The sequence below is a fragment of the Somniosus microcephalus genome, unplaced genomic scaffold (assembly GCF_052327205.1).
Source record: "Somniosus microcephalus isolate GS21.2 unplaced genomic scaffold, FLI_Smic_1.0 unresolved_chr7, whole genome shotgun sequence".
Classification (NCBI taxonomy): Eukaryota; Metazoa; Chordata; class Chondrichthyes; order Squaliformes; family Somniosidae; genus Somniosus; species Somniosus microcephalus.
The window spans coordinates 33,314,265-33,340,834 of record NW_028225185.1 but is presented as its reverse complement, the minus strand read 5'-3'; the positions used below and the strand labels follow the sequence as shown (position 1 = coordinate 33,340,834).

The 26,570-nt window shown below is 54.0% G+C and overlaps 1 protein-coding gene across 1 annotated transcript in view; it reads right to left on the bottom strand.

Annotated features, from left to right (window-relative positions):
- The window catches only part of LOC147086758 (SLIT-ROBO Rho GTPase-activating protein 3-like), a 135,379-nt gene that overhangs the window by 10,828 nt on the left and 97,981 nt on the right, over positions 1–26,570 (bottom strand). Inside the window, 2 exon segments of the mRNA XM_085978927.1 lie at positions 9,079–9,249; positions 10,787–10,864. Of these exon segments, the coding sequence (XP_085835053.1) occupies positions 9,079–9,249; positions 10,787–10,864 (249 nt within the window).

The following is a 26,570-nucleotide window of genomic DNA, read 5'->3' as shown; positions in this document are numbered from 1 at the left end:
GAGACTGAACCTTTGAACTGTTTTGCATGAAGTTGTATATATATATATATGTTATTATGTTACATTAAATGGGGATATAACTGTTAAGCTAAAAAGGGAGGATTGTGGTGTATGTAACCTGTTCCACCTTAAGAGAACTACCTTAAGAGATGTACTACTTTCTCTTGGCTGCTGTATACTGTAATACTGTAATACCGGTGGTGACCACACCAGTATATAAGTGTTGTGTAGGGATCTGCTGGGCAGTTCAGCCCTGACCTCCAAATAGTAAAGACCTGTTAAAAGTTATTCTTGTTGTCTGTGTCCAGTGATTGATCCTAAACATAACTGGGACACACAGACTCAACAGTTCCTGCTCCTGATCACTGCCCAGTGACTCCTGGGTTAGAGAGAGGGGAAATCAACCAGGGTTCCTGCTCCTGATCACTGCCCAGTGACCCCTGGGTTAGAGAGAGAGGGAAATCAGCCAGGGTTCCTGCTCCTGATCACTGCCCAGTGACCTCTGGGTTAGAGAGAGGGGAAATCAGCCAGGGTTCCTGCTCCTGATCACTGCCCAGTGACCCCTGGGTTAGAGAGAGGGGAAATCAGCCAGGGTTCCTGCTCCTGATCACTGTCCAGTGACCCCTCAATTAGAGAGAGGGGAAATCAGCCAGGGCTCCTGCTCCCGATCACTGTCCAGTGATCCATGGGTCAGAGAGCGAGGGGAAATCAGCCAGGGTTCCTCCTCCCGATCACTGTCCAGTGAACCCTGGGTTAGAGAGAGGAAAATCAGCCAGGGTTCCTGCTCCTGATCACTGCCCAGTGACCCCTGGGTGAGAGAGAGGAGGAGAATCAGCCAGGGTTCCTGCTCCTGATCACTGCCCAGTGACCCCTGGGTTAGAGAGAGAGGAAATCAGACAGGGTTCCTGCTCCTGATCACTGTCCAGTGACCCCTGGGTTAGAGAGAGAGGAAATCAGCCAGGGTTCCTGCTCCTGATCACTGTCCAGTGACCCCTGGGTTAGAGAGAGGGGAAATCAGCCAGGGTTCCTGCTCCTGATCACTGCCCAGTGACCCCTGGGTTAGAGAGAGGGAAATCAGCCAGGGTTCCTGCTCCTGATCACTGCCCAGTGACCCCTGGGTTACAGAGAGGGGAAATCAGCCAGGGTTCCTGCTCCTGATCACTGTCCAGTGACCCCTGGGTAAGAGAGAGGGGAAATCAGCCAGGGTTCCTGCTCCTGATCACTGCCCAGTGACCCCTGGGTTAGAGAGAGGGGAAATCAGCCAGGGTTCCTGCTCCTGATCACTGTCCAGTGACCCCTGGGTTAGAGAGAGAGGAAATCAGCCAGGGTTCCTGCTCCTGATCACTGTCCAGTGACCCCTGGGTTAGAGAGAGGGCAAATCAGCCAGGGTTCCTGCTCCTGATCACTGTCCAGTGACCCCTGGGTTAGAGAGTGAGGGGAAATCAGCCAGAGTTCCTGCTCCTCATCACTGTCCAGTGAGCCCTGGGTTAGAGAGAGGGGAAATCAGCCAGGGTTCCTGCTCCTGATCACTGTCCAGTGACCCCTGGGTTAGAGAGAGAGGGGAAATCAGCCAGGGTTCCTGCTCCTGATCACTGTCCAGTGACCCCTGGGTTAGAGAGAGGGGAAATCAGCCAGGGTTCCTGCTCCTGATCACTGCCCAGTGACCCCAGGGTTAGAGAGAGAGAGGAAATCAGCCAGGGTTCCTGCTCCTGATCACTGTCCAGTGACCCCTGGGTTAGAGAGAGAGGAAATCAGCCAGGGTTCCTGCTCCTGATCACTGCCCAGTGACCCCTGGGTTAGAGAGAGGGGAAATCAGCCAGGGTTCCTGCTCCTGATCACTGTCCAGTGACCCCTGGGTAAGAGAGAGGGGAAATCAGCCAGGGTTCCTGCTCCTGATCACTGCCCAGTGACCCCTGGGTTAGAGAGAGGGGAAATCAGCCAGGGTTCCTGCTCCTGATCACTGTCCAGTGACCCCTGGGTTACAGAGAGAGGGGAAATCAGCCAGGGTTCCTGCTCCTGATCACTGTCCAGTGACCCCTGGGTTAGACAGAGAGGGGAAATCAGCCAGGGTTCCTGCTCCTGATCACTTTCCAGTGACCCCTGGGTTAGAGAGAGAGGGGAAATCAGCCAGGGTTCCTGCTCCTGATCACTGTCCAGTGACCCCTGGGTTAGAGAGAGAGGGGAAATCAGCCAGGGTTCCTGCTCCTGATCACTTTCCAGTGACCCCTGGGTTAGAGAGAGGGGAAATCAGCCAGGGTTCCTGCTCCTGATCACTGCCCAGTGAGCCTTGGGTTAGAGAGTGGGGAAATCAGCCAGGGTTCCTGCTCCTGATCACTGTCCAGTGACCCCTGGGTTAGAGAGAGGGGGAAATCAGCCAGGGTTCCTGCTGCTGATCACTGCCCAGTGACCCCTGGGTTAGAGAGAGGGGAAATCAGCCAGGGTTCCTGCTCCTGATCACTTTCCAGTGACCCCTGGGTTAGAGAGAGGGGAAATCAGCCAGGGTTCCTGCTCCTGATCACTGTCCAGTGACCCCTGGGTTAGAGAGAGAGGGGAAATCAGCCAGGGTTCCTGCTCCTGATCACTTTCCAGTGACCCCTGGGTTAGAGAGAGGGGAAATCAGCCAGGGTTCCTGCTCCTGATCACTGCCCAGTGAGCCTTGGGTTAGAGAGTGGGGAAATCAGCCAGGGTTCCTGCTCCTGATCACTGCCCAGTGACCCCTGGGTTAGACAGAGAGGAAATCAGCCAGGGTTCCTGCTCCTGATCACTGCCCAGTGACCCCTGGGTTAGAGAGAGAGGAAATCAGACAGGGTTCCTGCTCCTGATCACTGTCCAGTGACCCCTGGGTTAGAGAGAGAGGAAATCAGCCAGGGTTCCTGCTCCTGATCACTGTCCAGTGACCCCTGGGTTAGAGAGAGGGGAAATCAGCCAGGGTTCCTGCTCCTGATCACTGCCCAGTGACCCCTGGGTTAGAGAGAGGGAAATCAGCCAGGGTTCCTGCTCCTGATCACTGCCCAGTGACCCCTGGGTTACAGAGAGGGGAAATCAGCCAGGGTTCCTGCTCCTGATCACTGCCCAGTGACCCCTGGGTTAGAGAGAGGGGAAATCAGCCAGGGTTCCTGCTCCTGATCACTGTCCAGTGACCCCTGGGTTAGAGAGAGAGGAAATCAGCCAGGGTTCCTGCTCCTGATCACTGTCCAGTGACCCCTGGGTTAGAGAGAGGGCAAATCAGCCAGGGTTCCTGCTCCTGATCACTGTCCAGTGACCCCTGGGTTAGAGAGTGAGGGGAAATCAGCCAGAGTTCCTGCTCCTCATCACTGTCCAGTGAGCCCTGGGTTAGAGAGAGGGGAAATCAGCCAGGGTTCCTGCTCCTGATCACTGTCCAGTGACCCCTGGGTTAGAGAGAGAGGGGAAATCAGCCAGGGTTCCTGCTCCTGATCACTGTCCAGTGACCCCTGGGTTAGAGAGAGGGGAAATCAGCCAGGGTTCCTGCTCCTGATCACTGCCCAGTGACCCCAGGGTTAGAGAGAGAGAGGAAATCAGCCAGGGTTCCTGCTCCTGATCACTGTCCAGTGACCCCTGGGTTAGAGAGAGAGGAAATCAGCCAGGGTTCCTGCTCCTGATCACTGCCCAGTGACCCCTGGGTTAGAGAGAGGGGAAATCAGCCAGGGTTCCTGCTCCTGATCACTGCCCAGTGACCCCTGGGTAAGAGAGAGGGGAAATCAGCCAGGGTTCCTGCTCCTGATCACTGCCCAGTGACCCCTGGGTTAGAGAGAGGGGAAATCAGCCAGGGTTCCTGCTCCTGATCACTGTCCAGTGACCCCTGGGTTACAGAGAGAGGGGAAATCAGCCAGGGTTCCTGCTCCTGATCACTGTCCAGTGACCCCTGGGTTAGACAGAGAGGGGAAATCAGCCAGGGTTCCTGCTCCTGATCACTTTCCAGTGACCCCTGGGTTAGAGAGAGAGGGGAAATCAGCCAGGGTTCCTGCTCCTGATCACTGTCCAGTGACCCCTGGGTTAGAGAGAGAGGGGAAATCAGCCAGGGTTCCTGCTCCTGATCACTTTCCAGTGACCCCTGGGTTAGAGAGAGGGGAAATCAGCCAGGGTTCCTGCTCCTGATCACTGCCCAGTGAGCCTTGGGTTAGAGAGTGGGGAAATCAGCCAGGGTTCCTGCTCCTGATCACTGTCCAGTGACCCCTGGGTTAGAGAGAGGGGGAAATCAGCCAGGGTTCCTGCTGCTGATCACTGCCCAGTGACCCCTGGGTTAGAGAGAGGGGAAATCAGCCAGGGTTCCTGCTCCTGATCACTTTCCAGTGACCCCTGGGTTAGAGAGAGGGGAAATCAGCCAGGGTTCCTGCTCCTGATCACTGTCCAGTGACCCCTGGGTTAGAGAGAGAGGGGAAATCAGCCAGGGTTCCTGCTCCTGATCACTTTCCAGTGACCCCTGGGTTAGAGAGAGGGGAAATCAGCCAGGGTTCCTGCTCCTGATCACTGCCCAGTGAGCCTTGGGTTAGAGAGTGGGGAAATCAGCCAGGGTTCCTGCTCCTGATCACTGCCCAGTGACCCCTGGGTTAGACAGAGAGGAAATCAGCCAGGGTTCCTGCTCCTGATCACTGCCCAGTGACCCCGGGGTTACAGAGAGAGGGGGGAGATCAGCCAGGGCTCCTGCTCCTGATCACTGTCCAGTGACCCCTGGGTTAGAGAGAGGGGAAATCAGCCAGGGTTCCTGCTCCTGATCACTGTCCAGTGACCCCGGGGTTAGAGAGAGAGGGGGGAAATCAGCCAGGGTTCCTGCTCCTGATCACTGTCCAGTGACCCCTGGGTTAGAGAGAGGGGAAATCAGCCAGGGTTCCTGCTCCTGATCACTGCCCAGTGACCCCTGGGTTAGAGAGAGAGGGGAAATCAGCCAGGGTTCCTGCTCCTGATCACTGTCCAGTGACCCCTGGGTTAGAGAGAGCAGAAATCAGCGAGGGTTCCTGCTCCTGATCACTGTCCAGTAACCCCTGGGTTAGAGAGAGGGGAAATCAGCCAGGGTTCCTGCTCCTGATCACTGCCCAGTGACCCCAGGGTTATAGAGAGGGGAATTCAGCCAGGGTTCCTGCTCCTGATCGCTGCCCAGTGACCCCTGGGTTAGAGAGAGGGGAAATCAGCAACGGTTCCTGCTCCTGATCACTGTCCAGTGACCCCTGGGTTAGAGAGAGGGGAAATCAGCCAGGGTTCCTGCTCCTGATCACTGCCCAGTGACCCCTGGGTTAGAGAGAGGGGAAATCAGCCAGGGTTCCTGCTCCTGATCACTGTCCAGAGACCCCTGGGTTAGAGAGAGGGGGGAAATCAGCCAGGGTTCCTGCTCCTGATCACTGTCCAGTGACCCCGGGGTTAGAGAGAGAGGGGCAAATCAGCCAGGGTTCCTGCTCCTGATCACTGCCCAGTGACCCCTGGGTTAGAGAGAGGGGAAATCAGCCAGGGTTCCTGCTCCTGATCACTGCCCAGTGACCCCTGGGTTAGAGAGAGGGGAAATCTGCTAGGGTTCCTGCTCCTGATCACTGTCCAGTGACAACTGGGTTAGAGAGAGGGGAAATCAGCCAGGGTTCCTGCTCCTGATCACTGCCCAGTGACCCCTGGGTTAGAGAGAGGGTAAATCAGCCAGGGTTCCTGCTCCTGATCACTGCCCAGTGACCCCTGGGTTCGAGAGAGGGGGAAATCAGCCAGGGTTCCTGCTCCTGATCACTGTACAGTGACCCCTGGGTTAGAGAGAGGGGAAATCAGCCAGGGTTCCTGCTCCTGATCACTGCCCAGTGACCCCTGGGTTAGAGAGAGGGGAAATCAGCCACGGTTCCTGCTCCTGATCACTGCCCAGTGACCCCTGGGTTAGAGAGAGGGGAAATCAGCCAGGGTTCCTGCTCCTGATCACTGCCCAGTGACCCCTGGGTTAGAGAGAGAGGGGAAATCAGCCAGGGTTCCTGCTCCTGATCACTGCCCAGTGACCCCTGGGTTAGAGAGAGGGGAAATCAGCCAGGGTTCCTGCTCCTGATCACTGTCCAGTGACCCCTGGGTTAGAGAGAGGGGAAATCAGCCAGGGTTACTGCTCCTGATCACTGTCCAGTGACCCCAGGGTTAGAGAAAGGGGAAATCAGCCAGGGTTCCCGCTCCTGATCACTGCCCAGTGACCCCTGGGTTAGAGAGAGGGGAAATCAGCCAGGGTTCCTGCTCCTGATCACTGCCCAGTGACCCCTGGGTTAGAGAGAGAGAGGAAATCAGCCAGGGTTCCTGCTCCTGATCACTGCCCAGTGACCCCTGGGTTAGAGAGAGAGGAAATCAGCCAGGGTTCCTGCTCCTGATCACTGCCCAGTGACCCCTGGGTTAGAGAGAGGGGAAATCAGCCAGGGTTCCTGCTCCTGATCACTGCCCAGTGACCCCTGGGTAAGAGAGAGGGGAAATCAGCCAGGGTTCCTGCTCCTGATCACTGCCCAGTGACCCCTGGGTTAGAGAGAGGGGAAATCAGCCAGGGTTCCTGCTCCTGATCACTGTCCAGTGACCCCTGGGTTACAGAGAGAGGGGAAATCAGCCAGGGTTCCTGCTCCTGATCACTGTCCAGTGACCCCTGGGTTAGACAGAGAGGGGAAATCAGCCAGGGTTCCTGCTCCTGATCACTTTCCAGTGACCCCTGGGTTAGAGAGAGGGGAAATCAGCCAGGGTTCCTGCTCCTGATCACTGTCCAGTGACCCCTGGGTTAGAGAGAGAGGGGAAATCAGCCAGGGTTCCTGCTCCTGATCACTTTCCAGTGACCCCTGGGTTAGAGAGAGGGGAAATCAGCCAGGGTTCCTGCTCCTGATCACTGCCCAGTGAGCCTTGGGTTAGAGAGTGGGGAAATCAGCCAGGGTTCCTGCTCCTGATCACTGCCCAGTGACCCCTGGGTTAGACAGAGAGGAAATCAGCCAGGGTTCCTGCTCCTGATCACTGCCCAGTGACCCCGGGGTTACAGAGAGAGGGGGGAAATCAGCCAGGGCTCCTGCTCCTGATCACTGTCCAGTGACCCCTGGGTTAGAGAGAGGGGAAATCAGCCAGGGTTCCTGCTCCTGATCACTGTCCAGTGACCCCGGGGTTAGAGAGAGAGGGGGGAAATCAGCCAGGGTTCCTGCTCCTGATCACTGTCCAGTGACCCCTGGGTTAGAGAGAGGGGAAATCAGCCAGGGTTCCTGCTCCTGATCACTGCCCAGTGACCCCTGGGTTAGAGAGAGAGGGGAAATCAGCCAGGGTTCCTGCTCCTGATCACTGTCCAGTGACCCCTGGGTTAGAGAGAGCAGAAATCAGCGAGGGTTCCTGCTCCTGATCACTGTCCAGTAACCCCTGGGTTAGAGAGAGGGGAAATCAGCCAGGGTTCCTGCTCCTGATCACTGCCCAGTGACCCCAGGGTTAGAGAGAGGGGAATTCAGCCAGGGTTCCTGCTCCTGATCGCTGCCCAGTGACCCCTGGGTTAGAGAGAGGGGAAATCAGCAACGGTTCCTGCTCCTGATCACTGTCCAGTGACCCCTGGGTTAGAGAGAGGGGAAATCAGCCAGGGTTCCTGCTCCTGATCACTGCCCAGTGACCCCTGGGTTAGAGAGAGGGGAAATCAGCCAGGGTTCCTGCTCCTGATCACTGCCCAGAGACCCCTGGGTTAGAGAGAGGGGGGAAATCAGCCAGGGTTCCTGCTCCTGATCACTGTCCAGTGACCCCGGGGTTAGAGAGAGAGGGGCAAATCAGCCAGGGTTCCTGCTCCTGATCACTGCCCAGTGACCCCTGGGTTAGAGAGAGGGGAAATCAGCCAGGGTTCCTGCTCCTGATCACTGCCCAGTGACCCCTGGGTTAGAGAGAGGGGAAATCTGCTAGGGTTCCTGCTCCTGATCACTGTCCAGTGACAACTGGGTTAGAGAGAGGGGAAATCAGCCAGGGTTCCTGCTCCTGATCACTGCCCAGTGACCCCTGGGTTAGAGAGAGGGTAAATCAGCCAGGGTTCCTGCTCCTGATCACTGCCCAGTGACCCCTGGGTTCGAGAGAGGGGGAAATCAGCCAGGGTTCCTGCTCCTGATCACTGTACAGTGACCCCTGGGTTAGAGAGAGGGGAAATCAGCCAGGGTTCCTGCTCCTGATCACTGCCCAGTGACCCCTGGGTTAGAGAGAGGGGAAATCAGCCAGGGTTCCTGCTCCTGATCACTGCCCAGTGACCCCTGGGTTAGAGAGAGGGGAAATCAGCCAGGGTTCCTGCTCCTGATCACTGCCCAGTGACCCCTGGGTTAGAGAGAGAGGGGAAATCAGCCAGGGTTCCTGCTCCTGATCACTGCCCAGTGACCCCTGGGTTAGAGAGAGGGGAAATCAGCCAGGGTTCCTGCTCCTGATCACTGTCCAGTGACCCCTGGGTTAGAGAGAGGGGAAATCAGCCAGGGTTACTGCTCCTGATCACTGTCCAGTGACCCCAGGGTTAGAGAAAGGGGAAATCAGCCAGGGTTCCCGCTCCTGATCACTGTCCAGTGACCCCTGGGTTAGAGAGAGGGGAAATCAGCCAGGGTTCCTGCTCCTGATCACTGTCCAGTGACCCCTGGGTTAGAGAGAGGGGAAATCAGCCAGGGTTCCTGCTCCTGATCACTGTCCAGTGACCCCTGGGTTAGAGAGAGAGGGAAATCAGCCAGGGTTCCTGCTCCTGATCACTGCCCAGTGACCCCTGGGTTAGATAGGGGAAATCAGCCAGGGTTCCTGCTCCTGGTCACTGTACAGTGACCCCTGGGTTAGAGAGATACCGGAAATCAGCCAGGGCTCCTGCTCCTGATCACTGTCCAGTGATCCCTGGGTTAGAGAGAGGGGAAATCAGCCGGGGTTCCTGCTCCTGATCACTGCCCAGTGACCCCTGCTGGCGAGTGAGTGTGTTTAACATGCAGATGTGTGATCCTCCCGTGGTCGAATATCTCGCTGACATAAACAGACCGGGGTCGCATGTGCCGGAACTCCTGTGATCGGAGGATGGAGACACTCCGCCCACCGCACTCTGTGTGTAACATCTGTCTGATCACAGAACTAACGGGCTTTCCCTGCCCTGACCCTCCTCACCTCTCCTCCTGGGCTTTGGGCCATGTTGGCAGCCTTTTCTGTGGGCTGTGGTGGCTGGCTGGGATCCGCACGGGGGTGTCCCCGGAAACTGTTGCTATCTTCCTCACCGGGCTGCTCCCGCTCCTCTTCCTTGGCACAGGCTCATTGTCAGTGTCACTGAACAGCGGGAGTCTGATCACAGGGCAGGTACAGCACGGGTTAGATACAGAGTAAAGCTCCTTCTGCACTGTCCCATCAAACACTCCCAGGGCAGGTACAGCACGGGTTAGATACAGAGTAAAGCTCCTTCTACACTGTCCCATCAAACACTCCCAGGGCTGGTACAGCACGGGTTAGATACAGAGTAAAGCTCCCTCTGCACTGTCCCCATCAAACACTCCCAGGGCAGGTACAGCACGGGGTTAGATACAGAGTAAAGCTCCCTCTACACTGTCCCCATCAAACACTCCCAGAGCAGGTACAGCACGGGTTAGATACAGAGTAAAGCTCCCTCTACACTGTCCCATCAAACATTCCCAGGGCAGGTACAGCACGGGTTAGATACAGAGTAAAGCTCCCTCTACACTGTCCCATCAAACACTCCCAGGGCAGGTATAGCACGGGTTAGATACAGAGTAAAGCTCCCTCTACACTGTCCCCATCAAACTCTCCCAGGGCAGGTACAGCACGGATTAGATACAGAGTAAAGCTCCCTCTACACTGTCCCATCAAACACTCCCGGGGCAGGTACAGCACGGGTTAGATACAGAGTAAAGCTCCCTCTACACTGTCCCATCAAACACTCCCAGGGCAGGGACAGCACAGGTTAGATACAGAGTAAAGCTCCCTCTACACTGTCCCCATCAAACACTCCCAGGGCAGCTCCAGCACGGGTTAGATACAGAGTAAAGGTTCCTCTACACTGTCCCATCAAACACTCCCAGGGCAGGTACAGCATGGGTTAGATACAGAGTAAAGCTCCCTCTACACTGTCCCATCAAACACTCCCAGGGCAGGTACAGCACGGGTTAGATACAGAGTAAAGCTCCCTCTACACTGTCCCCATCAAACACTCCCAGGGCAGGTACAGCACGGGTTAGATACAGAGTAAAGCTCCCTCTACACTGTCCCATCAAACACTCCCAGGGCAGGTACAGCACGGGTTAGATACAGAGTAAAGCTCCCTCTACACTGTCCCCATCAAACACTCCCAGGGCAGGTACAGCACGGGTTAGATACAGAGTAAAGCTCCCTCTACACTGTCCCATCAAACACTCCCAGGGCATGTACAGCACGGGTTAGATACAGAGTAAAGCTCCCTCTACACTGTCCCATCAAACACTCCCAGGGCAGGTACAGCACGGGTTAGATACTGAGTAAAGCTCCCTCTACACTGTCCCCTCAAACACTCCCAGGGCAGATACAGCACGGGTTAGATACAGAGTAAAGCTCCCTCTACACTGTCCCATCAAACACCCCCAGGGCAGGTACAGCACGGGTTAGATACAGAGTAAAGCTCCCTCTACACTGTCCCATCAAACACTCCCAGGGCAGGTACAGCACGGGGTTAGATACAGAGTAAAGCTCCCTCTACACTGTCCCCATCAAACACTCCCAGGGCAGGTACAGCACGGGTTAGATACAGAGTAAAGCTCCCTCTACACTGTCCCCATCAAACACTCGCAGGGCAGGTACAGCACGGGTTAAATACAGAGTAAAGCTCGATTACCTGCTGCTTTCTGTTGCTTCCTCGGTGGGAGACAGTTCAGGCCCAGACTCACTAGCAGCTCCCAGTTGCCCATCAGTGCTGGAGGAAAGAAAGAAGTTGGGTTAAACTTCAGCAGGGGTAAGGCTGGAGATGAGGCAGATACATGAGTGCAAGAGGCAGGCATCTCGGGGAGAGAGACTGGGGTCCCGGGGAGAGAGAGACAGGGGTCAGGGGGAGAGAGAGACTGGGGTCAGGGGGAGAGAGAGACTGGGGTCTCGGGGAGAGAGAGACCGGGGTCAGGGGGAGAGAGAGACCGGGGTCAGGGGGAGAGAGAGACCGGGGTCAGGGGGAGAGAGAGACCGGGGTCTCGGGGAGAGAGAGACCGGGGTCAGGGGGAGAGAGAGACCGGGGTCAGGGGGAGAGAGAGACCGGGGTCAGGGGGAGAGAGAGACCGGGGTCAGGGGGAGAGAGAGACTGGGGTCTCGGGGAGAGAGAGACCGGGGTCAGGGGGAGAGAGAGACCGGGGTCAGGGGGAGAGAGAGACCGGGGTCAGGGGGAGAGAGAGACCGGGGTCAGGGGGAAGAGAGAGACTGGAGTTAGGGGCAGAGAGTGACTGGGGTCAGGGGGAAGAGAGTGACTGGGGTCAGGGGGAGAGAGAGACAGGGGTCAGGGGGAGAGACTGGGGTCAGTGGGAGAGAGAGACTGGGGTCAGGGGGAGAGAGAGACTGGGGTCAGGGGGAGAGAGAGACAGGGGTCAGGGGGAGAGAGAGACAGGGGTCAGGGGGAGAGAGAGACTGGGGTCTCGGGGAGAGAGAGACTGGGGTCAGGGGGAGAGAGAGACTGGGGTCAGGGGGAGAGAGACTGGGGTCAGGGGGAGAGAGAGACTGGGGTCTCGGGGAGAGAGAGACTGGGGTCAGGGGGAGAGAGAGACTGGGATCCCGGGGAGAGAGGCTGGGGTCCCGGGGAGAGAGAGACTGGGGTCCCGGGGAGAGAGAGACTGGGGTCAGGGGGAGAGAGAGACTGGGGTCAGGGGGAGAGAGAGACTGGGGTCAGGGGGAGAGAGAGACTGGGGTCAGGGGGAGAGAGAGACTGGGGTCAGGGGGAGAGAGAGACTGGGGTCAGGGGGAGAGAGAGACTGGGGTCAGGGGAAGAGAGAGACTGGGGTCAGGGGGAGATAGACTGGGGTCAGGGGGAGAGAGAGACTGGGGTCAGGGGGAGAGAGAGACCGGGGTCAGGGGGAGAGAGAGACTGGGGTCAGGGGGAGAGAGAGACAGGGGTCAGGGGGAGAGAGAGACCGGGGTCAGGGGGAGAGAGAGACTGGGGTCAGGGGGAGAGAGAGACCATGGTCAGGGGGAGAGAGAGACCGGGGTCAGGGGGAAGAGAGAGACTGGAGTTAGGGGCAGAGAGTGACTGGGGTCAGGGGGAAGAGAGTGACTGGGGTCAGGGGGAGAGAGAGACAGGGGTCAGGGGGAGAGAGAGACTGGGGTCTCGGGGAGAGAGAGACTGGGGTCAGGGGGAGAGAGAGAGACTGGGGTCAGGGGGAGAGAGAGACAGGGGTCAGGGGGAGAGAGAGACTGGGGTCTCGGGGAGAGAGAGACTGGGGTCAGGGGGAGAGAGAGACTGGGGTCAGGGGGAGAGAGAGACTGGGGTCAGGGGGAAGAGAGTGACTGGGGTCAGGGGGAGAGAGAGACAGGGGTCAGGGGGAGAGAGAGACCGGGGTCAGGGGGAAGAGAGAGACTGGAGTTAGGGGCAGAGAGTGACTGGGGTCAGGGGGAAGAGAGTGACTGGGGTCAGGGGGAGAGAGAGACAGGGGTCAGGGGGAGAGAGAGACTGGGGTCTCGGGGAGAGAGAGACTGGGGTCAGGGGGAGAGAGAGACTGGGGTCAGGGGGAGAGAGAGACTGGGGTCAGGGGGAGAGAGAGACTGGGGTCAGGGGGAGAGAGAGACTGGGGTCAGGGGGAGAGAGAGAGACTGGGGTCAGGGGGAGAGAGAGACTGGGGTCAGGGGGAGAGAGAGACCGGGGTCAGGGGGAGAGAGAGACCGGGGTCAGGGGGAAGAGAGAGACTGGAGTTAGGGGCAGAGAGTGACTGGGGTCAGGGGGAAGAGAGTGACTGGGGTCAGGGGGAGAGAGAGACAGGGGTCAGGGGGAGAGAGAGACCGGGGTCAGGGGGAAGAGAGAGACTGGAGTTAGGGGCAGAGAGTGACTGGGGTCAGGGGGAAGAGAGTGACTGGGGTCAGGGGGAGAGAGAGACAGGGGTCAGGGGGAGAGAGAGACTGGGGTCTCGGGGAGAGAGAGACTGGGGTCCCGGGGAGAGAGAGACTGGGGTCAGGGGGAGAGAGAGACTGGGGTCAGGGGGAGACAGAGACTGTGGTCAGGGGGAGAGAGAGACTGGGGTCAGGGGGAGAGAGAGACTGGGGTCTCGGGGAGAGAGAGACTGGGGTCCCGGGGAGAGAGAGACTGGGGTCAGGGGGAGAGAGAGACTGGGGTCAGGGGGAGAGAGAGACTGGGGTCAGGGGGAGAGAGAGACTGGGGTCAGGGGGAGAGAGAGACTGGGGTCAGGGGGAGAGAGAGACTGGGGTCAGGGGGAGAGAGACTGGGGTCAGGGGGAGAGAGAGACTGGGGTCCCGGGGAGAGAGAGACTGGGGTCAGGGGGAGAGAGAGACTGGGGTCCCGGGGAGAGAGAGACTGGGGTCAGGGAGAGAGAGACTGGGGTCCCGGGGAGAGAGAGACTGGGGTCAGGGGGAGAGAGAGACTGGGGTCAGGGGCAGAGAGAGACTGGGGTCTGGGGGAGAGAGAGACTGGGGTCCGGGGGAGAGAGAGACTGTGGTCCGGGGGAGAGAGAGACTGGGGTCCCGGGGAGAGAGAGACAGGGGTCTCGGGGAGAGAGAGACTGGGGTCTGGGGGAGAGAGAGAGACTGGGGTCAGGGGGAGAGAGAGACTGGGGTCAGGGGGAGAGAGAGACTGGGGTCTGGGGGAGAGAGAGAGACTGGGGTCCCGGGGAGAGAGAGACTGGGGTCAGGGGGAGAGAGAGACTGGGGTCAGGGGGAGAGAGAGACTGGGGTCTGGGGGAGAGAGAGAGACTGGGGTCAGGGGGAGAGACTGGGGTCAGGGGGAGAGAGAGACTGGGGTCAGGGGGAGAGAGAGACTGGGGTCAGGGGGAGAGAGAGACTGGGGTCAGGGGGAGAGAGAGACTGGGGTCAGGGGGAAGAGAGAGACTGGGGTCAGGGGGAGAGAGAGACTGGGGTCAGGGGGAGAGAGAGACCGGGGTCCCGGGGAGAGAGAGACTGGGGTCAGGGGGAGACAGAGACTGGGGTCCCGGGGGAGAGAGAGACAGGGGTCAGGGGGAGAGAGAGACTGGGGTCAGGGGGAGAGAGAGACTGGGGTCAGGGGGAGGGAGAGACTGGGGTCAGGGGGAGAGGGAGACTGGGGTCCCGGGTGTATTGATTTGTATGTGGGCTCAATGACGACACATTCATGAAAGAGAATGTCTTTTTATCTAAAGCTTGTTCATCTAAGTTAACAGCATTACAGGAGACACCATCTTAGAGATCCATCTAAAACCGAAACTAAAACTAAACTGAACTGTCTCTCTCACATGCCCTCTGCTGGTAAGGCATAAATAATCAAACAGGCAAATATGCTGGTGAGGCATAATAATCAAACAGGCATATACCATCACTATTTGCTGATATCATTACATCTCCCTTTCTTAAAAAAGTATTTTACTTTTATCTAACCACATGTTTTCTTTGTATTACTCCGCATTTTAACTGTAACACTTAATGAACTTACATTATCATTATCATTATCAAGGCTTTTTAACCTTGTTTTGTGTGTTCACATGAAATATGAAAATACACTAGAACTTGAAGAGAGAATAAGATAACATTACTTCCTTCTATAACAAGAGTCCTTAAACTTGCTCAATGAGTCTCTCAGGAGGCTTCACGTGTCTTGAGGATTTTCTGATTGATTGTCCTTGAATCTGAGTTGTTGCCTCAGATGATGGTTTTTCAGCTGTGTGATCAGGTTGTTCAACAGTATCAGTCTTTTGACCTGCTGTGTGATCAGGTTGTTCAACAGTATCAGTCTTTTGACCTGCTGTGGCTGGTCCCATGAGAAGATCTCGACGATTTCTTCGCAGAACAGCACCCTTATCTGTCTGAATGGTGTATGATCTTGGTTGGACTTCACTCAGGACAGTTCCCTTCTGAGTCCATATGTTTGTTTTGTCTTTGAACCTTACTTGGTCACCAGTGTGGAGTTCAGGTAGGTTTTGTGTTCCTCTGTCATAGTAGTACTTTTGCTTTTCTTTCTGTTGTTCTTTGAACTTCCTCACTTTCTCCCCCTCTTTTGTTTTCAGGAGGTTCTCCAGGATGGGTAGGTTTGACCTTAGCAGACGTCCCATAAGGAGTTGGGCTGGTGACATACCACACTCGAGCGGCATTGTGCGGTATACAAGCATGCTCTGGTAGAAGTCAGTTCCACTGTCTTTTGCCTTGTACATCAGTCTTTTCACTGTCTGGACCGATTTTTCCACTAGTCCATTGGACTGTGGAAAGTGAGGACTTGACGTTGTGTGGACAAAGTCCCACTCTTTGGCAAAGTGTCGGAAACTTGCATTGTAAAACTGGGGTCCGTTGTCTGTGAAGACCTCGCTTGCCACGCCATGTCTGGAGAATATGGCTTTCATACATGTTATCACAGCATCTGCAGTGGTGGTGTACAGTCTACAAACCTCTGGATACAGGGAGTAATAGTCTGTGACTACAAGATAGTCCTTCCCTTGACATACGAATAGGTCAGCGCCTACCTTCTGGTAAGGTCTGTCTGGCGCTGGGTGTGGCTTTAGTGGTTCTACCGGATTGCTTGCTCGATATTTCAGGCATATTGTGCAGTTTGACACCTCATTTGTCACATCTTGGTTGATTCGTGGCCAGTACATCACCTCTCGTGCTCTTTTCTTACACTTTTCGATTCCCAGATGTCCTCCATGGATCCTTTTTAGCATCTCCTTTCTCAGACTCTTTGGGATAACTATTTTACTTCCTTTGTAGATGATGTCTTCGACCACTGATAGTTCCGCCCTGCAGTTCCAGTACTCTGCCATGTCAGGTGAGCAGTCTTGCTTCATGTTGGGCCATCCATCCAAGATGCTTTTCCTCAGTCGTCTCAGTGTTTCATCTTTGTTTGTCTCAGTCTTTATGAGCTCCATTTTTGCATCTGCTATGGGCAGTGCACTTGTGATCATGTCCACGTAGGCGTTCACTTTTTCATCCATTTTGGTGTTTGCGGGCTCACTTGGGTCAACAGCTCTGGACAACGTGTCTGCTGTATACATCAGCTTACCCGGGGTGTACGCAACATTCAGTGTATAGCGTTGCAGCCTGATCATCATTCTTTGTATTCTTAGCGGACAGCTATTTAGTGGTTTTTGGAACAATGCAATCAAGGGCTTATGGTCAGTCTCTACACTGATTGCTTGTCCTGACACAAACTGGTGAAATCTTTCACAGGCGTATGTGATGCTGAGCAGCTCCTTTTCTATTTGAGCATATCGCATCTCCGCGTCTGTCATTGAGCACGATGCATATGCAATAGGTTGCCAGTAGTCATATTTTTGCAAAAGAACGGCACCGAGCCCACTCTGTGATGCATCTGATGATATCTTGATGGGTCTCGCTGGGTCATAAAACCTCAGAACTGGTTCCTCTGTGAGCAGTTTCTTTAGATCGCTCCATGACTTCTCATGCTCATGATTCCATTCCCATTCTATGTTCTTTTCAGTTAGTCGTCTCAGTGGCGCCATCTTTTCTGAGAGGTTGGATGTGAATTTACCCATGTAGTTGATCATTCCATTAAACCTCTGCACGTCCTTTTTGCATTGTGGCTTTGGCATATTCTCAATGGTGGACACCTTTCTGGGATCTGGTCTGATGCCCTCACTGCTAAGGATATCTCCCACGAATGTCAGTTCTGTCACCCCGAGCTGGCATTTCTCTCTATTCAGCTTCAGGTTTGTTTTCCTTGTTGCTTCCAGCACTTTTTTCAGTCTCTCATCATGCTCAGTTCTCATGGTTCCCCATACTATGATGTCATCCATTGATGTATCAACTCCCTCCAGGTGCTCATAGATCATATGGATAGTTTTGTGATACACTTCAGGAGCTGAGGCAATGCCAAATGGTAACCTTAGGAATCTGTATCTGCCAAATGGACTGTTGAACGTGCACAGTCTTGAACTTGCCTCGTCCAGTTTCATCTGCCAAAATCCTGATGATGCATCTAACTTGCTGAAATACTTTGCATTTGCAAACTGTGACATGATTTCCTCATGTGTAGGAAGCTTGAAGTGCTCTCTCTTTATTGCTCTGTTTAGATCTCTTGGATCCAGGCAAATTCTGAGCTTTCCATTCTTTTTGTCCACAACGACGAGGGAACTCACCCACTCAGTTGGCTCATCTATCTTCTGAATCATGTTCAGGCTTTCCATCCTGTCCAACTCTGCCTTCAGTTGCTTTTGAAGAGCAAACGGAACTTTTCTGCATGGATGTATGACCGTTGGCATACTTTTATCTACTCTGATCATGTGTTCTCCTGGAAGGCAGCCTAGACCCTTAAATAGGTCGTTGTACTCTTTCATGAGTTCATCATAGACTGTCTCTCCTTCGCTTTCCACAACGAGGACTCTCTTTACCAGGTTCAGTCTCTCACAGGCTTTTAAACCTAGTATGGCTTGCACATCCTTTGGCACCACGATTAATGCTAGCGTGTGCTCTCTGTCCTTGTGTGTCACTTTGACAATGCATCTTCCTTTCACTGGTATATCAGTACCTGAGTATCCTGTCACTTTCACTTTGATTCCATGTATCTTTGGTCTGGGTCTAATTTTCTTAAAATCAGTCTCTGATATCACATTAACTTGTGCTCCAGTATCCAATTTAAATGGAATGTGTATGTCATTCACTTTTAGCGTCAACATCCAGTCTCTTTTTTCTTCTTTGTTTTCAGACACGACATCCACATAGAACTCCTCTATCTCGCTTTCATCTACTGCATGGACCTTGTTTTGTTGCGCTTGGTTCTTACAGCAACGGGCATAATGGTTGTTTTTGTTGCAACTAGTGCATGTTTTACCATATGCTGGACACTTTTTTGGTGGATGCTGTGTACCGCATCGACTACATGACTTTCGATTGCCCCTTTCATTTTTGTTCGCTGGCCACGCCTCTTTTTTCACATTGGCGCTCTTTATGTTAAACGGTTTGTGTCCGTTCTTTCTCACTGCATCCACGTTGCAGCTACTGTCACTGAACAGCTCCTTTGCCTGCGACTTCACAGTCTCTGTAGCCCTACACAGTGCTATGGCTTTTCCCAGGTCTAGATTTTGCTCTCTTAGCAGTCTTTCCCTTAGACCATTATTTGGAATACCACACACCAGTCTGTCTTTTATCAGCGAGTCTGTCAGTCCCCCAAATTCACACGTTTTGCTTCTGTTTCTCAGCTCAGTCACATACTGATCAACAGTTTCTCCCGTTTTCTGTACACATGTGAAAAATCTGTGCCTCTCAAACGTCACGTTACGTTTAGGTATGCAGTAGGCCTCAAACTGTTCCATTATTTTATCCAACTTCATTTTGTCTCCATCAGCAGCGAATGTGAAGTTATTATACACCTCCAGCGCTTCATCACCCACGACATGTAATTACACTGACGCTTTCATTTTATCACTTTTCTCGTCAGCTCTGATTGCCGCTAAATACAACTCCAAACGTTGTTTGAATCTCCTCCAATTTTCAGCCACATTACCTGTCAACTGAAGCTTGTATTGATTTGTATGTGGGTTCAATGACGACACATTCATGAAAGAGAATGTCTTTTTATCTAAAGCTTGTTCATCTAAGTTAACAGCATTACAGGAGACACCATCTTAGAGATCCATCTAAAACCGAAACTAAAACTAAACTGAACTGTCTCTCTCACATGCCCTTTGCTGGTAAGGCATAAATAATCAAACAGGCAAATATGCTGGTAAGGCATAATGATCAAACAGGCAAATACCATCACTATTTGCTGATATCATTACACCGGGGAGAGAGAGACTGGGGTCAGGGGCAGAGAGAGTCTGGGGTCCCGGGGAGAGAGAGACTGGGGTCTCGGTGAGAGAGAGACTGGGGTCAGGGGGAGAGAGAGACTGGGGTCAGGGGGAGAGAGAGACAGGGGTCAGGGGGAGAGAGAGACCGGGGTCAGGGGGAAGAGAGAGACTGGAGTTAGGGGCAGAGAGTGACTGGGGTCAGGGGGAAGAGAGTGACTGGGGTCAGGGGGAGAGAGAGACAGGGGTCAGGGGGAGAGAGAGACTGGGGTCTCGGGGAGAGAGAGACTGGGGTCAGGGGGAGAGAGAGACTTGGGTCAGGGGGAGAGAGAGACTGGGGTCAGGGGGAGAGAGAGTGACTGGGGTCAGGGGGAAGAGAGTGACTGGGGTCAGGGGGAGAGAGAGACAGGGGTCAGGGGGAGAGAGAGACTGGGGTCAGGGGGAAGAGAGTGACTGGGGTCAGGGGGAGAGAGAGACAGGGGTCAGGGGGAGAGAGAGACTGGGGTCTCGGGGAGAGAGAGATTGGGGTCAGGGGGAGAGAGAGACTGGGATCCCGGGGAGAGAGGCTGGGGTCCCCGGGAGAGAGAGACTGGGGTCTCGGGGAGAGAGAGACTGTGGTCAGGGGGAGAGAGAGACTGGGGTCAGGGGGAGAGAGAGACTGGGGTCAGGGGGAGAGAGAGACTGGGGTCAGGGGGAGAGAGAGACTGGGGTCTCGGGGAGAGAGAGACTGTGGTCAGGGGGAGAGAGAGACTGGGGTCAGGGGGAGAGAGAGACTGGGGTCAGGGGAGAGAGAGACTGGGGTCAGGGGGAGAGAGAGACTGGGGTCAGGGGGAGAGAGAGACTGGGGTCAGGGGGAGAGAGAGACTGGGGTCAGGGGGAGAGAGAGACTGGGGTCCTGGGGAGAGAGACTGGGGTCAGGGGAAGAGAGAGACTGGGGTCAGGGGGAGAGAGACTGGGGTCAGGGGGAGAGAGAGACTGGGGTCAGGGGGAGAGAGAGACTGGGGTCCCGGGGAGACAGAGACTGGGGTCCCGGGGAGAGAGAGACTGGGGTCAGGGAGAGAGAGACTGGGGTCCCGGGGAGAGAGAGACTGGGGTCAGGGGGAGAGAGAGACTGGGGTCAGGGGGAGAGAGAGACTGGGGTCAGGGGGAGAGAGAGACTGGGGTCTGGGGGAGAGAGAGACTGGGGTCAGGGGGAGAGAGAGACTGGTGTCAGGGGGAGAGAGAGACTGGGGTCAGGGGGAGAGAGAGACTGGTGTCAGGGGGAGAGAGAGACTGGGGTCAGGGGGAGAGAGAGACTGGGATCAGGGGGAGAGAGAGACTGGGGTCCCGGGGAGAGAGAGACTGGGGTCAGGGGGAGAGAGAGACTGGGGTCCGGGGGAGAGAGAGAGTGGGGTCCGGGGGAGAGAGAGACTGTGGTCCGGGGGAGAGAGAGACCGGGGTCAGGGGGAGAGAGAGACTGGGGTCCGGGGGAGAGAGAGAGTGGGGTCCGGGGGAGAGAGAGACTGTGGTCAGCGGAAGAGAGAGACTGGGGTCAGGGGGAGAGAGAGACTGGGGTCCGGGGGAGAGAGAGAGTGGGGTCCCGGGGAGAGAGAGACTGTGGTCCGGGTGAGAGAGAGACTGGGGTCCCGGGGAGAGAGAGACTGGGGTCCCGGGGAGAGAGAGACAGGGGTCTCGGGGAGAGAGAGACTGGGGTCAGGGGGAGAGAGAGAGACTGGGGTCAGGGGGAGAGAGAGACTGGGGTCAGGGGGAGAGAGAGACTGGGGTCTGGGGGAGAGAGAGACTGGGGTCAGGGGGAGAGAGAGACCGGGGTCAGGGGGAGAGAGAGACTGGGGTCTGGGAGAGAGAGAGACTGGGGTCCCGGGGAGAGAGAGACTGGGGTCAGGGGGAGAGAGAGACCGGGGTCAGGGGGAGAGAGAGACTGGGGTCAGGGGGAGAGAGAGACTGGGGTCAGGGGGAGAGAGAGACCGGGGTCAGGGGGAGAGAGAGACTGGGGTCAGGGGGAGAGAGAGACTGGGGTCAGGGGGAGAGAGAGACCGGGGTCAGGGGGAGAGAGAGACTGGGGTCAGGGGGAGAGAGAGACTGGGGTCAGGGGGAGAGTGACTGGGGTCCGGGGAGAGAGAGACTGGGGTCTGGGGGAGAGAGAGAGACTGGGGTCAGGGGGGAGAGTGACTGGGGTCAGGGGGAGAGAGAGACTGCGGTCAGCGGAAGAGAGAGACTGGGGTCAGGGGGAGAGAGACTGGGGTCAGGGGGAGAGACTGGGGTCAGGGGGAGAGAGAGACTGGGGTCAGGGGGAGAGAGAGACTGGGGTCAGGGGGAGAGAGAGACTGGGGTCAGGGGGAGAGAGACTGGGGTCAGGGGGAGAGAGAGACTGGGATCCCGGGGAGAGAGGCTGGGGTCCCGGGGAGAGAGAGACTGGGGTCTCGGGGAGAGAGAGACTGTGGTCAGGGGGAGAGAGAGACTGGGGTCAGGGGGAGAGAGAGACTGTGGTCAGGGGGAGAGAGAGACTGGGGTCAGGGGGAGAGAGAGACTGGGGTCTCGGGGAGAGAGAGACTGGGGTCCCGGGGAGAGAGAGACTGGGGTCAGGGGGAGAGAGAGACTGGGGTCAGGGGGAGACAGAGACTGTGGTCAGGGGGAGAGAGAGACTGGGGTCAGGGGGAGAGAGAGACTGGGGTCTCGGGGAGAGAGAGACTGGGGTCCCGGGGAGAGAGAGACTGGGGTCAGGGGGAGAGAGAGACTGGGGTCAGGGGGAGAGAGAGACTGGGGTCAGGGGGAGAGAGAGACTGGGGTCAGGGGGAGAGAGAGACTGGGGTCAGGGGGAGAGAGAGACTGGGGTCAGGGGGAGAGAGACTGGGGTCAGGGGGAGAGAGAGACTGGGGTCCCGGGGAGAGAGAGACTGGGGTCAGGGGGAGAGAGAGACTGGGGTCCCGGGGAGAGAGAGACTGGGGTCAGGGAGAGAGAGACTGGGGTCCCGGGGAGAGAGAGACTGGGGTCAGGGGGAGAGAGAGACTGGGGTCAGGGGCAGAGAGAGACTGGGGTCTGGGGGAAGAGAGAGACTGGGGTCAGGGGGAGAGAGAGACTGGGGTCAGGGGGAGAGAGAGACCGGGGTCCCGGGGAGAGAGAGACTGGGGTCAGGGGGAGACAGAGACTGGGGTCCCGGGGGAGAGAGAGACAGGGGTCAGGGGGAGAGAGAGACTGGGGTCAGGGGGAGAGAGAGACTGGGGTCAGGGGGAGGGAGAGACTGGGGTCAGGGGGAGAGGGAGACTGGGGTCCCGGGTGTATTGATTTGTATGTGGGCTCAATGACGACACATTCATGAAAGAGAATGTCTTTTTATCTAAAGCTTGTTCATCTAAGTTAACAGCATTACAGGAGACACCATCTTAGAGATCCATCTAAAACCGAAACTAAAACTAAACTGAACTGTCTCTCTCACATGCCCTCTGCTGGTAAGGCATAAATAATCAAACAGGCAAATATGCTGGTGAGGCATAATAATCAAACAGGCATATACCATCACTATTTGCTGATATCATTACATCTCCCTTTCTTAAAAAAGTATTTTACTTTTATCTAACCACATGTTTTCTTTGTATTACTCCGCATTTTAACTGTAACACTTAATGAACTTACATTATCATTATCATTATCAAGGCTTTTTAACCTTGTTTTGTGTGTTCACATGAAATATGAAAATACACTAGAACTTGAAGAGAGAATAAGATAACATTACTTCCTTCTATAACAAGAGTCCTTAAACTTGCTCAATGAGTCTCTCAGGAGGCTTCACGTGTCTTGAGGATTTTCTGATTGATTGTCCTTGAATCTGAGTTGTTGCCTCAGATGATGGTTTTTCAGCTGTGTGATCAGGTTGTTCAACAGTATCAGTCTTTTGACCTGCTGTGTGATCAGGTTGTTCAACAGTATCAGTCTTTTGACCTGCTGTGGCTGGTCCCATGAGAAGATCTCGACGATTTCTTCGCAGAACAGCACCCTTATCTGTCTGAATGGTGTATGATCTTGGTTGGACTTCACTCAGGACAGTTCCCTTCTGAGTCCATATGTTTGTTTTGTCTTTGAACCTTACTTGGTCACCAGTGTGGAGTTCAGGTAGGTTTTGTGTTCCTCTGTCATAGTAGTACTTTTGCTTTTCTTTCTGTTGTTCTTTGAACTTCCTCACTTTCTCCCCCTCTTTTGTTTTCAGGAGGTTCTCCAGGATGGGTAGGTTTGACCTTAGCAGACGTCCCATAAGGAGTTGGGCTGGTGACATACCACACTCGAGCGGCATTGTGCGGTATACAAGCATGCTCTGGTAGAAGTCAGTTCCACTGTCTTTTGCCTTGTACATCAGTCTTTTCACTGTCTGGACCGATTTTTCCACTAGTCCATTGGACTGTGGAAAGTGAGGACTTGACGTTGTGTGGACAAAGTCCCACTCTTTGGCAAAGTGTCGGAAACTTGCATTGTAAAACTGGGGTCCGTTGTCTGTGAAGACCTCGCTTGCCACGCCATGTCTGGAGAATATGGCTTTCATACATGTTATCACAGCATCTGCAGTGGTGGTGTACAGTCTACAAACCTCTGGATACAGGGAGTAATAGTCTGTGACTACAAGATAGTCCTTCCCTTGACATACGAATAGGTCAGCGCCTACCTTCTGGTAAGGTCTGTCTGGCGCTGGGTGTGGCTTTAGTGGTTCTACCGGATTGCTTGCTCGATATTTCAGGCATATTGTGCAGTTTGACACCTCATTTGTCACATCTTGGTTGATTCGTGGCCAGTACATCACCTCTCGTGCTCTTTTCTTACACTTTTCGATTCCCAGATGTCCTCCATGGATCCTTTTTAGCATCTCCTTTCTCAGACTCTTTGGGATAACTATTTTACTTCCTTTGTAGATGATGTCTTCGACCACTGATAGTTCCGCCCTGCAGTTCCAGTACTCTGCCATGTCAGGTGAGCAGTCTTGCTTCATGTTGGGCCATCCATCCAAGATGCTTTTCCTCAGTCGTCTCAGTGTTTCATCTTTGTTTGTCTCAGTCTTTATGAGCTCCATTTTTGCATCTGCTATGGGCAGTGCACTTGTGATCATGTCCACGTAGGCGTTCACTTTTTCATCCATTTTGGTGTTTGCGGGCTCACTTGGGTCAACAGCTCTGGACAACGTGTCTGCTGTATACATCAGCTTACCCGGGGTGTACGCAACATTCAGTGTATAGCGTTGCAGCCTGATCATCATTCTTTGTATTCTTAGCGGACAGCTATTTAGTGGTTTTTGGAACAATGCAATCAAGGGCTTATGGTCAGTCTCTACACTGATTGCTTGTCCTGACACAAACTGGTGAAATCTTTCACAGGCGTATGTGATGCTGAGCAGCTCCTTTTCTATTTGAGCATATCGCATCTCCGCGTCTGTCATTGAGCACGATGCATATGCAATAGGTTGCCAGTAGTCATATTTTTGCAAAAGAACGGCACCGAGCCCACTCTGTGATGCATCTGATGATATCTTGATGGGTCTCGCTGGGTCATAAAACCTCAGAACTGGTTCCTCTGTGAGCAGTTTCTTTAGATCGCTCCATGACTTCTCATGCTCATGATTCCATTCCCATTCTATGTTCTTTTCAGTTAGTCGTCTCAGTGGCGCCATCTTTTCTGAGAGGTTGGATGTGAATTTACCCATGTAGTTGATCATTCCATTAAACCTCTGCACGTCCTTTTTGCATTGTGGCTTTGGCATATTCTCAATGGTGGACACCTTTCTGGGATCTGGTCTGATGCCCTCACTGCTAAGGATATCTCCCACGAATGTCAGTTCTGTCACCCCGAGCTGGCATTTCTCTCTATTCAGCTTCAGGTTTGTTTTCCTTGTTGCTTCCAGCACTTTTTTCAGTCTCTCATCATGCTCAGTTCTCATGGTTCCCCATACTATGATGTCATCCATTGATGTATCAACTCCCTCCAGGTGCTCATAGATCATATGGATAGTTTTGTGATACACTTCAGGAGCTGAGGCAATGCCAAATGGTAACCTTAGGAATCTGTATCTGCCAAATGGACTGTTGAACGTGCACAGTCTTGAACTTGCCTCGTCCAGTTTCATCTGCCAAAATCCTGATGATGCATCTAACTTGCTGAAATACTTTGCATTTGCAAACTGTGACATGATTTCCTCATGTGTAGGAAGCTTGAAGTGCTCTCTCTTTATTGCTCTGTTTAGATCTCTTGGATCCAGGCAAATTCTGAGCTTTCCATTCTTTTTGTCCACAACGACGAGGGAACTCACCCACTCAGTTGGCTCATCTATCTTCTGAATCATGTTCAGGCTTTCCATCCTGTCCAACTCTGCCTTCAGTTGCTTTTGAAGAGCAAACGGAACTTTTCTGCATGGATGTATGACCGTTGGCATACTTTTATCTACTCTGATCATGTGTTCTCCTGGAAGGCAGCCTAGACCCTTAAATAGGTCGTTGTACTCTTTCATGAGTTCATCATAGACTGTCTCTCCTTCGCTTTCCACAACGAGGACTCTCTTTACCAGGTTCAGTCTCTCACAGGCTTTTAAACCTAGTATGGCTTGCACATCCTTTGGCACCACGATTAATGCTAGCGTGTGCTCTCTGTCCTTGTGTGTCACTTTGACAATGCATCTTCCTTTCACTGGTATATCAGTACCTGAGTATCCTGTCACTTTCACTTTGATTCCATGTATCTTTGGTCTGGGTCTAATTTTCTTAAAATCAGTCTCTGATATCACATTAACTTGTGCTCCAGTATCCAATTTAAATGGAATGTGTATGTCATTCACTTTTAGCGTCAACATCCAGTCTCTTTTTTCTTCTTTGTTTTCAGACACGACATCCACATAGAACTCCTCTATCTCGCTTTCATCTACTGCATGGACCTTGTTTTGTTGCGCTTGGTTCTTACAGCAACGGGCATAATGGTTGTTTTTGTTGCAACTAGTGCATGTTTTACCATATGCTGGACACTTTTTTGGTGGATGCTGTGTACCGCATCGACTACATGACTTTCGATTGCCCCTTTCATTTTTGTTCGCTGGCCACGCCTCTTTTTTCACATTGGCGCTCTTTATGTTAAACGGTTTGTGTCCGTTCTTTCTCACTGCATCCACGTTGCAGCTACTGTCACTGAACAGCTCCTTTGCCTGCGACTTCACAGTCTCTGTAGCCCTACACAGTGCTATGGCTTTTCCCAGGTCTAGATTTTGCTCTCTTAGCAGTCTTTCCCTTAGACCATTATTTGGAATACCACACACCAGTCTGTCTTTTATCAGCGAGTCTGTCAGTCCCCCAAATTCACACGTTTTGCTTCTGTTTCTCAGCTCAGTCACATACTGATCAACAGTTTCTCCCGTTTTCTGTACACATGTGAAAAATCTGTGCCTCTCAAACGTCACGTTACGTTTAGGTATGCAGTAGGCCTCAAACTGTTCCATTATTTTATCCAACTTCATTTTGTCTCCATCAGCAGCGAATGTGAAGTTATTATACACCTCCAGCGCTTCATCACCCACGACATGTAATTACACTGACGCTTTCATTTTATCACTTTTCTCGTCAGCTCTGATTGCCGCTAAATACAACTCCAAACGTTGTTTGAATCTCCTCCAATTTTCAGCCACATTACCTGTCAACTGAAGCTTGTATTGATTTGTATGTGGGTTCAATGACGACACATTCATGAAAGAGAATG